Below are 11,026 nucleotides of genomic sequence, written 5' to 3'. Positions count from 1 at the left end.
TAGGGAAAAAGCCCTTTTCTCTGAGACTTTTTTTATACAGTCTATTCTTTACTGCTGCAATCCCAGTTCTGCCAGACCCAACCCTACAACATCCGTCCCTGATTCAATTCTCACTCCGACTTCCCAGTGAAGTGTGCACTAGAGCCACTGCAAATACTGTTATCTATAAGGTGACCAAACAAGCGTCATTAGTAGTCACAACAGCTACATAGCACTGACTGAATGATTACTGTCTGCTACTCACTGGCCTGAGCACTTTAACCCTCAAAACACCACCACGGTGGTGAGATAGAGACCACTACGATTCCTATTTTACTACAAAAGATAACTGGGACCCGGGAGGTCTGTAACTAAGTTGCAGCGCTCACCCTAGCGGCACTAACATCTCACAGAGCCCAGCCAGTCCAGCGGCCGTCTATGCCGCACTCAATGCTTTGTCACACAGAAGCAGTGGCTTCTCTGGGGAATGGGAAAAAACTGGAGGGAGGGAAGAGAAGAAAAGAGAATCGTGGCGGCAAACTCCGAAAGGAGGCCACGGCGCACACACAGAGACACTTCCTGGTCATCGTTACTCAGCACTTTGTGGGGTGCAGGAGGCTGGGGCCAGGGCGTGGCGGGCTTTTTCGAGGAATCCAGCAGGGCTGTCCCTTTGTCACGAGTGGGCGTAATCGATTAAGGCCTGGCTGACACATTCCCAGGTGATCCGGGTGGTTCTGGGGGTGGCCATCCGCCTCCCCGCTGCTGTGCGGAGCGTACGTGTCCTTTCGGTCACTTGATCACCATTTTTAGCTGGGGTTCCGGGAGGAGGCGCCCCCGGCGTCAAGGCAGATGGCAGGGAGACCCGGGGCTCCTTTGGGCGCTTGCGCCTTCACGACTCGGGGGCGGGGCCGACCCGGTGTCACCGCAGGCGCGGGCGGCCCGGGCGGTCCCGGCGGCCCCGGGCGCGCGCGTCCCAGCCGCACGCTCGCCGCGCACGCCCCGCCCCGTCACTCCCAGCCCCGCCCCTTCCCGTTGATATAAGGAAGGCGGGCTGAGCTCCCTCCGGCAAGCTCTTTCCGGCTCCTTGGATCCGCTCACATCGCTTCTTACCGTCGTTCGTGAGAGCTCCGGCAGCCAAGATGGTGAAGCAGATCGAGAGCAAGGTATGTGCTCCTGGGGACGGCCAGGGCGCAATGCATAGGCTCCGTAGCTGGGTAGGACACGGACGGGAGGAGCGGAGGCCGCCCCTCCGAGTCCCTGGGGCAAAGAGACGCGGCGTCTCGGCCTGGAATTGGGAGAAGCTGGGGCCTGAGCGCGCCCGAGACTATCGAGCATGCCCTGGGGGAGGGGAGGAGAGGGACGAAGGTCCCCAGAGGGCGGAATTGAGGTGCCCAGAACTGCCCCGCGCCCTGTGCGCCCGGGAGATGCCGGTGCGCAGGGAGCCCCGGGTGTTCCCAAACTGCGCCTCCTGTCCTGGTAACTCAGATTCGGGGAAGGTGAGGGGATTGAGGGGGTCCACCTTTGGCCCCTTTCTGTATCTGGATTAGAGCAGAAGCAAGGTGATGGAAGGCCCCTTGCAGAAAGCACGGATCACTGGTCGCCACTCCTTCTCCCCGTGCGAGGTGATCTACCCGCGTGGGGTGGGGCAGTTCTAGGCCGGAGACCCCCGGCGGCCTCCATCAGAGCCCAGCCCCGAAAATGATGCGGATTGTATCTGCGCACAAGGAGTGGATCTTGACTGGAGACCCTCCAGCTTGTGCGGGTCCAGCCCGGAGGGCGGAGGGCTTCCTTGGCCTCAAGGAAGTGAGGTCCGCGTTGCGCCCACGGGACTCCTCCTCCTTCGGCGCGGGGCGTGTTTCCGGCAGCTCTAGCTTTGGAATGACTCAGTCCCCAAGGTTGAGCCCAGGGGCGTCAGCTGCCCTACCTGCCTTTCACTCACCCACAGTCTGAGTTTTGCTGGAGCGAGGGTTCCCCCAGAGAGCAGCCACGCCCAGCTCTTAAGGCCTTCGGTTACCCTGATCTTGGTTATGTCCTTTTAAAAATGCCCAGCGCAAAAAAGTACTGGTATTTGAAAGTTACTGCAAGTCTATAACCTTCCAGCCTGGGGAAACCCAGAAGCTAATAACATACAGCATACCAGAAATGTTTCTTCAATGCAGAGTCAGAAAGGTGAGCCAGGGAAAATTGACGATGCTGGAATGGTAGAAGACCGCTGGGCAGCCAAGTACTCTGCAATGCCCCCAACCCCACCCCACCCCACCCCAGGAAAAAGCAGGGTAAGGCGAGTCCTTGCCCGCCAGGAGCGCCCCACCCAGTTTGCTGCTGGTGGGCTTCCCCGTAGTGGTCCCTCATCCTTTTGTTCCTTTGATTATTATTGATTCCCAGCATTTCCGGGCATACTTCCATTGTCATTGTCTTCCTTTATCTTCTTGTCCTTTAGTAATTTTTTCTTATTGGGATCCTCATTTTTTTAAATTGTGTGAGCTTTTGTATTAAAATTAGCAGCCTCTCATTTGTTGAGAAAGAGTTTTGTGCTCCATACTTTTTTTTCAGCACCTATTTTTACAAATTATTGATCTGTGCCTGGTGAAGGGAGGGGTTGGACGCTGGGGTTCTGTTCTCCAGGGTCTTGCAACCTCATCGGTGTAACTGAACGAGTAGGAACTCATTAAAGGAGCCAGAAGACCTTTGAGTGGTCTGTATTACTTGTCTCAGAATCCATACACTGCAAGCATTTGATTAGGCGTGCTGGGTGACAGGAAATTTGCTTCTCAAAAACACGGCAGCCTGGCCCCCCAAAGGCCTTGCTAATCCATTAATCTTCCAAGTTGTTATCCAAAGTCATTCATAGAAAGTTAACACTGATTTGATTATTTCTGAATAGTGAATAAGCCTTAAATTTTTATTCTGATGGGCTAAATTATTGCCATTGGCCATCAGATCAACTCTTTGAGACACTCTGATGGCCATTTAAGGCCACTAGGATCAGACATGAATGTAATGTATATGGACTAAAAAGTTGATGAAGAAACCAGCATGGGGGGGGTGGTAGGGGGGGGTGGTGGTGGCGGTGGTGTTTATTTTGTTTGTTGAACATTGACACCTAGCATTTATCAGACTCCCATACACAAGGCACTTTACCAAATGCCTTAGAAAGCACGCATTCTTATCACCTATGGAGCAGGTATGTTTAAGAAAAGAGATTTTAGACTCTGCTCTTATTTATCTGTCTGAACTACATTGTATTGTTTCCAGACGACTTGTGTCAGTCATGGGAACATTTACTAATCCTGATTGTTAGTTTCTGGGTCTTTGAAATTGTGGTTTGCTTCTTACGGAAAAATCTTGAATAATTTTCAAGCTAGTACCTGTTTTAGGCAAACTCAAGTATTAGAAGAGAATTTGTACATAAAGCCTGCACACAACTGGCTTTGCAACTAGTGTTCACTTAAGGACAAATTGTGGCATGTCTCCTTTCAAAATTTTAAGTAGTTGTACTTGCATTTGATTCAAAACTTTGGGGAAAGCCTTGGGTATTTGAAATACACTCTTTTTTGCAAGTTATCTCATCAAGTTTTTACTGAGGGTAAACCATGTTCAAAAAAAGAATCCCGTGCATCCAACCAGACATTGGCAGTTGACCTTTTTTCTCTGTTTCACCACCTAGATCTTACAGGAAAGGACTGGTTTGACCTTCTGAAAATCACAGTAGGGAAAGCTTTGAATGAAAGTGGTCTGGAACAATCACTGATGGTTTAGAGAAATGATTTCTGTACTCTAATTTCCTTTCTGCTGCACTCTTCCCCTCAGTCAGCATCACCACACAGGGTTGATGGATCTTCATAGCTAATAAAGTCACCAAAGTTGCATCATACCATTCTCAGGAACATCATCTGTGAATTGTTTCCCCAAAAACATGAGGTAGAAAATAGAAATCAAGGGAAGTGACTGTCCTACTGGAGAATTCACATTCATTTTTTGTTGGTGGTGTGTGTTTTGTTCATATTTTTACCTTACAGTGTTCTATTTATTCACTTTCTTTCTAGGGGAGGGGAATGTTAGCATTTGATTCAACCAGTTTGTCCTACATTTTTTTGAAGAAAACAGACTTCAGATATAGATGTTTCTGTTTTTGATTTATCTTCATTGCCTTGGTTTTGGTTTTGGTCAGGACCAACAGACTAATTGTGGTTAAAATAAGTCCTTTATAATTGGAATGTAAGATTCCTAGGGTTACAGTACCAACACGGAAGGTAAATAATTTAGGGAAGTTGCTAGTAAGGGATTTCTCGTACTTTTCCGCTGGGAATTTTATTTAACATACATTCCTATGCAAAATAATATTTAAGGAAAATGTCTTTCATAAGGAACTAAAACCATAGGTCATTTAATGAACAGTGTGGGCGTAGCAAAAATCAAAGGTCTATAAACAGTGTGATTTCAGCTTGGGAAACCCCATAAAAAAGAGCACAAGAAAATGTGCTTATGTCAACAGTGATTGTCTTGAGTGTTGGGGCTTGGGGGAGGTTGGTTTCCCTGACTTTCTTAAGTAACTTGTAATGTTTCAGCTGTAAAATCTTGTGCCCTTTATGACTTGTTCAATTGAAGGGAGCCCTTTTCATCAGTCCACAAGCATTTAGTGAATGTCTCCCAGATACCTAGATTTGATACATAGATAGTTTTAATGCAACTATCTATTTTTTAATTTACAATATTTTATAAAATAATCATAAAGACTCTACATTGTCATCTTAACAAATAGCAGTGCCAACAGTGTGTAGGATCCCTTCAAACCTAGTTTATTTGGCTGGTTTGGGGTTCCCCTTTCTTCCCAAAGATGTAGATCTTGAAAACAAGACCTCCAAGTTGTCCTTGTGGCTTTGTGTCATCAAAGTCTCCAAGGCTTTTGGAAATGAAACTATTGAACATGTGCTTTCCTTTTTGTCCTTTTAGTGTGCTTTTAAGGAAGCCTTGGATGCTGCTGGAGATAAACTTGTAGTAGTTGACTTCTCGGCCACGTGGTGTGGGCCTTGCAAAATGATCAAGCCTTTCTATCATGTGAGTGTCAAACAACTTCTTTATAAGAGATTTGTGTTTGGGGGATTGGCCACAGAGTTCGGAAGGAAGGACAATAAAGGGTTTTGTTTCGAGGGGTTTTTTTTTAGCTGGATCTTTGGTAGTAGTAGAACAACTTAAATAATTTAAATTTGATACATGTAGCCCATTGAAGACAACTTTCAGAGGTCGGTTTCATTTGTCTTAAATGGTTTTGCCTTTTTTTTTTTCAAATTGAAACATGGGCTCCCTTTTAAGTTTTGGCCTTAAAGTTAATGTTCCAGATTGTTTTATACTGGGAAGAATTTGATTCAGAGAAAATGTATGTCCCTTATGTTGACCTGATCGTAGTCTAAATTTTTGGATCTTTAGTCTCTATTAAGTTTCCATGTAAGAACCTTCCATATGCTGATCCATCTAGTTCTAATTTTTTTTTTTAAATTTTTCATTTCACATTTTCCAGTCCCTCTCTGAAAAGTATTCCAACGTGGTGTTCCTTGAAGTAGACGTGGATGACTGTCAGGTACGTAACTGGAAATGTGAGATACAACCGAGCTTTTCCCATTGGTCTTTTTCTCTGAATTACACAGTGTATCTTTTCTATAAATATGTCCAATAATATGAAAGCTATACTCCTGTCTACAAAATTCTATTTCAGAAGAATAAGTAATTGTGCCAATTATGAGTTTGATCGTAGGCATCCGGAGCTGATCCTAAAATAGACATTAAAACCAGTGGATGAGGCTTCTATCTGATTAGCCACCTTCTTTCTAAAACGCTATATTCCACTTAGCATTTTGAGGTGCTCGATAAACAGAAATTGAACTTGGCTATGATAATTAAACCCACAGATGATGGGCTCACCAAACCTTGAGACCACGTTAAGAGTTCTTTGCACGTTTCTTATAGTAGGAGAATGTGTGTTCTCAAGCCTATTCTGGGTCGATTTCAGTCCGTTGGAAACCCACGTTTTAATCAATAAGCACTAAGAGCTGAGAGAAGAATTTGGGGGACATCCCAGGGTTGGTTTTGTTTAACAAATACTTGTTTTACACTTGATATATACACCAGACACTGTTGTGTGTGGCTTATAAGTATCAATTCACATAATCCTTGGTGCTATCATTATCACTATTTTGCAGACAAGAAGACTTAAAATAGGTTGATTATTTATGGAGTTAAGAGGGATTTAAAAGGATGTCCAGTTTCCTGGCCCTTGCTCTTAATCCCCACCCTTCAGAGCAGTGGTTCTCTACCTTCCTAATGCTGTGGCCCTTTCATACAGTTCCTGTGGGTCGCGACCCACAGGTTGAGAACTGCTGCTTTAGAGGATGCTCTGTCATATGGTGGGTGCAGACCAGGTTCTCAGCATATGACCTGGCCTCTCCAGAACAGCCTGTTCGGGATGTGTCACCTCAGGGGTCTTCGCAGATGCGGGAGCATTTTCACTTTCCCCCGCTGTGGCAGAAGGGGTGAGGAGAATAAGAGGTGGCAGCACAGGCCCCAGACCGGGTTCTGGTCCTGGCTCACTGGTGCCTCCTTTAGGCTAATCTCTTCCTTGAACTTGGTCTGTGATCAGATCTTAATACCGGCCCCATCAACAGCCTTCCAAGATTGCTCATTCATTGAGCAAACCCGGAGGTCAGTTACAACAGGCCTGTGGCAGTGACTCAGACATCAACAAATTGCTTGTTCTAAGCTCATTCTCTAGTTCTGCTCCTTGAAAGGCTTCTGCCCTGGCTTGGGCCGTCCTCTCGGCCTGACTTATCCTTCTCTTCACTACCACGTTGCTAGTCCTAAGTTGCCCGCTTTTCTGCATCTGGCTAGGTTTGTTTCCTTTTCTCTTTCCCCGTGATGTTCTTTGCCCGGCTCTTCCTCTTGCATGTATGGTGGTGAGCTAAGGTGGATCCTTTACCTACATTCGTGGCTTTATTTTCCAGTCCTGCCTTTTTTTGCAGTGCTGTCTTGATCATTTATCTTTTCTGTGCCTCACTTTTATCCTCTATAAAATAGCAATGTTACTCAAACATTATACAGGAGTTGTCAGGATTAAATGAGGGAACTCCTACAAAGTGTTCAGAACAGTGCCTGACACGGTGCGCAGTGAATCTTGCCCATTATTATAACGATCTCTTTGTGCTTAACCATTATCTTCAGTCAGTTTCTTTGAGGTCAGGGAGCTTGTCTTACTGGCTTTGATTTCCCCTTCTCTGCTGAGGACAGTTACCCTTACAATTGACTGTACTTCCCTCAATTTCAAGCCTGAGGGAAGTACAGTCATGCATCGCTTAATGACAGGGCTGCATTCCGAGAAATACATAGGTGGCTTTGTTGTTGTTGTGCAGACACCAGAGTGTGCACTTACACAAACCTAGATGGCGTAGGCTATCACACACCTGTGCAATGCAGTGTGGTCCCTAGACCACACACCTGTACAGCATGACTGTGCTGAATCCTATAGGAAACTGTAGCATATTATTAATGTGTGTGTATCCAAACATAGAAAAGGTACAGTACAAATATGGCCTAAAAGATTTCTTAAAAATGGTAATTTTTCTTTTTTCTTCGAGCTAGTCTCACGGTGTTACCCTGCGTAGAGTGCCGTGGCATCACAGCTCACGTCAACCTCAAACTCTTGGGCTCAAGTGATTCTCTTGCATTAGCCTGCCAAGTAGCTGGGACTACAGGCGCCCACCACAACACCCGGTTATTTTTTTGTTGCAGTTGTCATTGTTGTTTAGCTGGCCCAGGCTCGTTTCGAACCCGCCAGCCTCCATGTACGTGACTGGCGCCGTAACCACTGTGCCACAGGTGCCGAGCCTTTTTAAAATTTCCTTGTTCAGATATAAGTTCACCTTCGTTCATTGTAACTTTATGAACTTTAATTTGTTTAACTTTGCCTTACAGTAACAGCTTAAAACATAAGCACATTGTGTGTCTCTACAAAACTAATATTCTTTACATCCTTATGCTATAAGCTTTTTTCTATTTTTAAGTTTTTTGGGTTTTTTTAAACTTCATTGTTAAAAAGTAAGACAGAAACCACAGGTGTAACTTTTTGTTCGTAAAATTCCAGACTGTTCATAAAGGAACAATAAGTGGGAAGAGACCTTAGGAGTAGTCTTGCTTTCTGTTTTTAAAGGCGGGGATGATAATGAAACAGGATCAAGAACATTTTTAAGACCTCAAGAGGCGTAACTACTTAGGAGATTTCAGATAGCGTGCATGTCTTTCCGATCACTGTGGGACTGGAAAACAAAAGAAATAAAACATTCACTGTAGATAGTAAAAATCAAATAGAGTCATGGGACTATCAGACTTTACTGAGATCCATAAAAGAGTTTCCTAACTGGGTATGTAGTGTGTGTTTGTGGATATCAAGTTAATATTATTAATCCCAAATCTGTCTTCCTTCTACCCAGCCTCAGCCTGACATTTTTGGAAACTGATCATGATATCCCCAAATAGTAGAAGTATTTCGTGAAATGTAAAATAGGGAGAGATGTGGGTTGGGAAAGTAGTTAGGAGGGGGCAAGCGCCATAAAAATTACATATATATTAGCTGGATTCATTAAAACAGTGTGGTCTCGGTAAAGTTTGATGGTTCCGTAACTCTATTTGATTTTTACTGTCGACAGGTTAATAATACATATCTAGAGACTTTTAAGTAAGTCTTGCTCTTTCAGCAGTTCTACTTCTAGAGCTGAGAGGGGTAAAAATTGAACCAGTATCCAGAAATATTTATATATTAGGCTTAAAGGGGTTCAGGCAAAAACCAAACCATTTATTAATACACATTACAACTGTGGGTTGGTTAAAATGGTAGTGCATCCATCCAGTGAGCACTATGGGACCAGAAGTAGTATTGTGGTCAAGGAGAGAAGCCTTCATCTGTGCATCATACCTAGCGTGTGTGTGTTACAGTGCATATGGCATGGGTTTTGAAAGAAAAATCCATACATGTCATTCCAAAAGTTTTCAGATACACAAAGATCAAGAAACTGCACAGACAGAAACAACTGAAGTCCTCCCAGCAACATAGATAAGCCTAGCAAGTTGAAACTTGCATGAGTGAATCAGAAAGGACGCTGTCAAGTGTGTTTCTTAGAAGTGAAATAATAGACCATAACACAGTCCGTCGCAAGACTTTCGTAGTGACGTGTATTTAGATGCATGAATAATAAAATGTTAACGGTAGCTAGTGAGAGAATGGGGGTGGCTTTCCTTTTCCCCATGTTTGCATTGAACACAAATTATACTTGTCCAAACATAAAAATTAAAATCATCTTGTACCCAGAAATTCCATGTTCAGGTTTTTGCCCTAGGGATGTGTGAGAATTTATTCCCCAGGATATGCATCGATTGGAAATAACCCAAAAGTGCAGCCTAGGGAGTTAACACATAGTATGGAATGTCTGCTTTCAGTATCACTCTCACAGACAGTGAAATGAAAGTCTTAATGCAGTAACTAAAAAGTCACTCTATAAAGACTTGGCTGCAGTTTTTAAAAATAACTTGTATGAACACAATTTAAAAACATTCAAGAATCTCGCGGGGCCTGGTGGCACAGGATGGGGCTGAGGCAGGAGGATCCCTTGAGCCCAGGAGTGAGTTAGAGGTTGCCGTGAGCTCTGCTGATGATCCCACTGCACTCTAGTCAGGGCTGCAGAGCAAGCAAGACTGTCCCCCAAAACAAAAACCCTCCAGTATCTTATCTCCAAGCATTAACTCCCCTTCTGTGAGCATGTCTCTTTTTTCTAATTTTTTTAATGGCATGATTTTTATAAATGAAGCAGTTAATACAAAAAGTTATACAAATGCACAAATGCTGACTCTGGCTGGGTATGAGATACCAGACTCTGACAACATGACTGTCACTTGCATTGATTGGGACCGTGTATTTGTCACTGATAAAGGCATAGGAGTAGCTCTTAGCTCTGAAAGTCGTGATTGCGTGGCTTGGGTGCTGTCACGTGGGATGGCTGCTCAGCCGCAGCCTTTGCCTATCTCTGTGGTCAGGGCGGTTCATCCTTTGCAGACTAGTGCTGCCCCCACCCCAGATACAAAAGATAAAAACACCCTCTTTCTTTGAGGCTTATGCCAACTGCTTATTTGAAAAGTAGCATCAAACCAGTTGTTTAAATGTGCCCAGAAGTAAGCAGGTGACCAGATAATCTATAAGGCAGCCAGCTGCTCTCTCCAGTGTTACGAAGAGTAAGTCTAATATTCGTGTTTAAAGATGCATGCTGGGAAGCCGGTAACCGAGGTTTTTAAAGCCCTTGAGTGGGCCAAGTAATGTATCTGGACCAGGTTCTGCTCCATAGGCTATGGCCTTCAAACCTCTTGGCCACCCCAGGCCCTCCACCCTGTGACTTGTCATCCATCTCCTCATTTCCTACTGCTGGCCACAGTGTACCCAGGTCCTGGACACATGCAGTCCAACGTCTGCCCCTCAGCTCTTAACCCCATTCCCAATCCCAGGAGCTCACTCTGCAAGACAGTCGCTGCAGCTATAAATTGGAGTCATTAAAAGTTTGTGATCTTCATTTTGATGTATTTGTCACACATCCCTGGTATCCCCCCTCGAGCCCTGCTTGGAGCGAGTGCCTAGAGCACAATGGACGTGTTCAGTAATTAGTCGCTGATTTTATTTTTGCTGTTACTGCCCTGTGCTTCTGACTGGAACCTGCACTTTGATGCTCAGCAGCTTTTCCAGAATTAAAAGAAAAAGTAAAAGTGATATGGAAAGAAACCTGGAGGTCACCACAGTGTCCGTAGCTGCCCTCCTTTCCCCTGAGAGTTCTCCTTGGGTTACTGTGCTCTGGTTCTGTGGTTCTGCCTGCTTGGTTGCTGAGGGTTCTCCACTTCTTTCCCAGCCCTCTGAAGTCCCAGGCTAACATTTCCAATTCCATCTGCACCGGGGGCCCGTACCAGGGCCCTTCCCGTCTGCACCGGGGGCCCGTACCGGGGCCCTTCCCGTCTGCACCGGGGG

The 11,026-nt window shown here is 45.1% G+C and overlaps 1 protein-coding gene across 1 annotated transcript in view; it reads left to right on the top strand.

Annotated features, from left to right (window-relative positions):
• Positions 1-1,021: 1,021 nt before the first annotated feature.
• The window catches only part of LOC100945114 (thioredoxin), a 12,337-nt gene continuing 2,332 nt past the window's right edge, over positions 1,022-11,026 (top strand). Inside the window, exons 1-3 of the mRNA XM_003785217.3 lie at positions 1,022-1,142; positions 4,933-5,037; positions 5,498-5,557. Coding sequence (XP_003785265.1) covers positions 1,119-1,142; positions 4,933-5,037; positions 5,498-5,557 — 189 coding nt within the window. The 5' untranslated portion in view covers positions 1,022-1,118. The remainder of the gene's footprint in view (positions 1,143-4,932; positions 5,038-5,497; positions 5,558-11,026) is intronic.

Source organism: Otolemur garnettii, unplaced genomic scaffold, assembly GCF_000181295.1.
Source record: "Otolemur garnettii isolate 467f Iridium unplaced genomic scaffold, OtoGar3 scaffold00014, whole genome shotgun sequence".
Lineage (NCBI taxonomy): Eukaryota > Metazoa > Chordata > Mammalia > Primates > Galagidae > Otolemur > Otolemur garnettii.
Note: the sequence above shows the minus strand (reverse complement) of the source record. Positions and strands in the feature narration are given on the sequence as shown.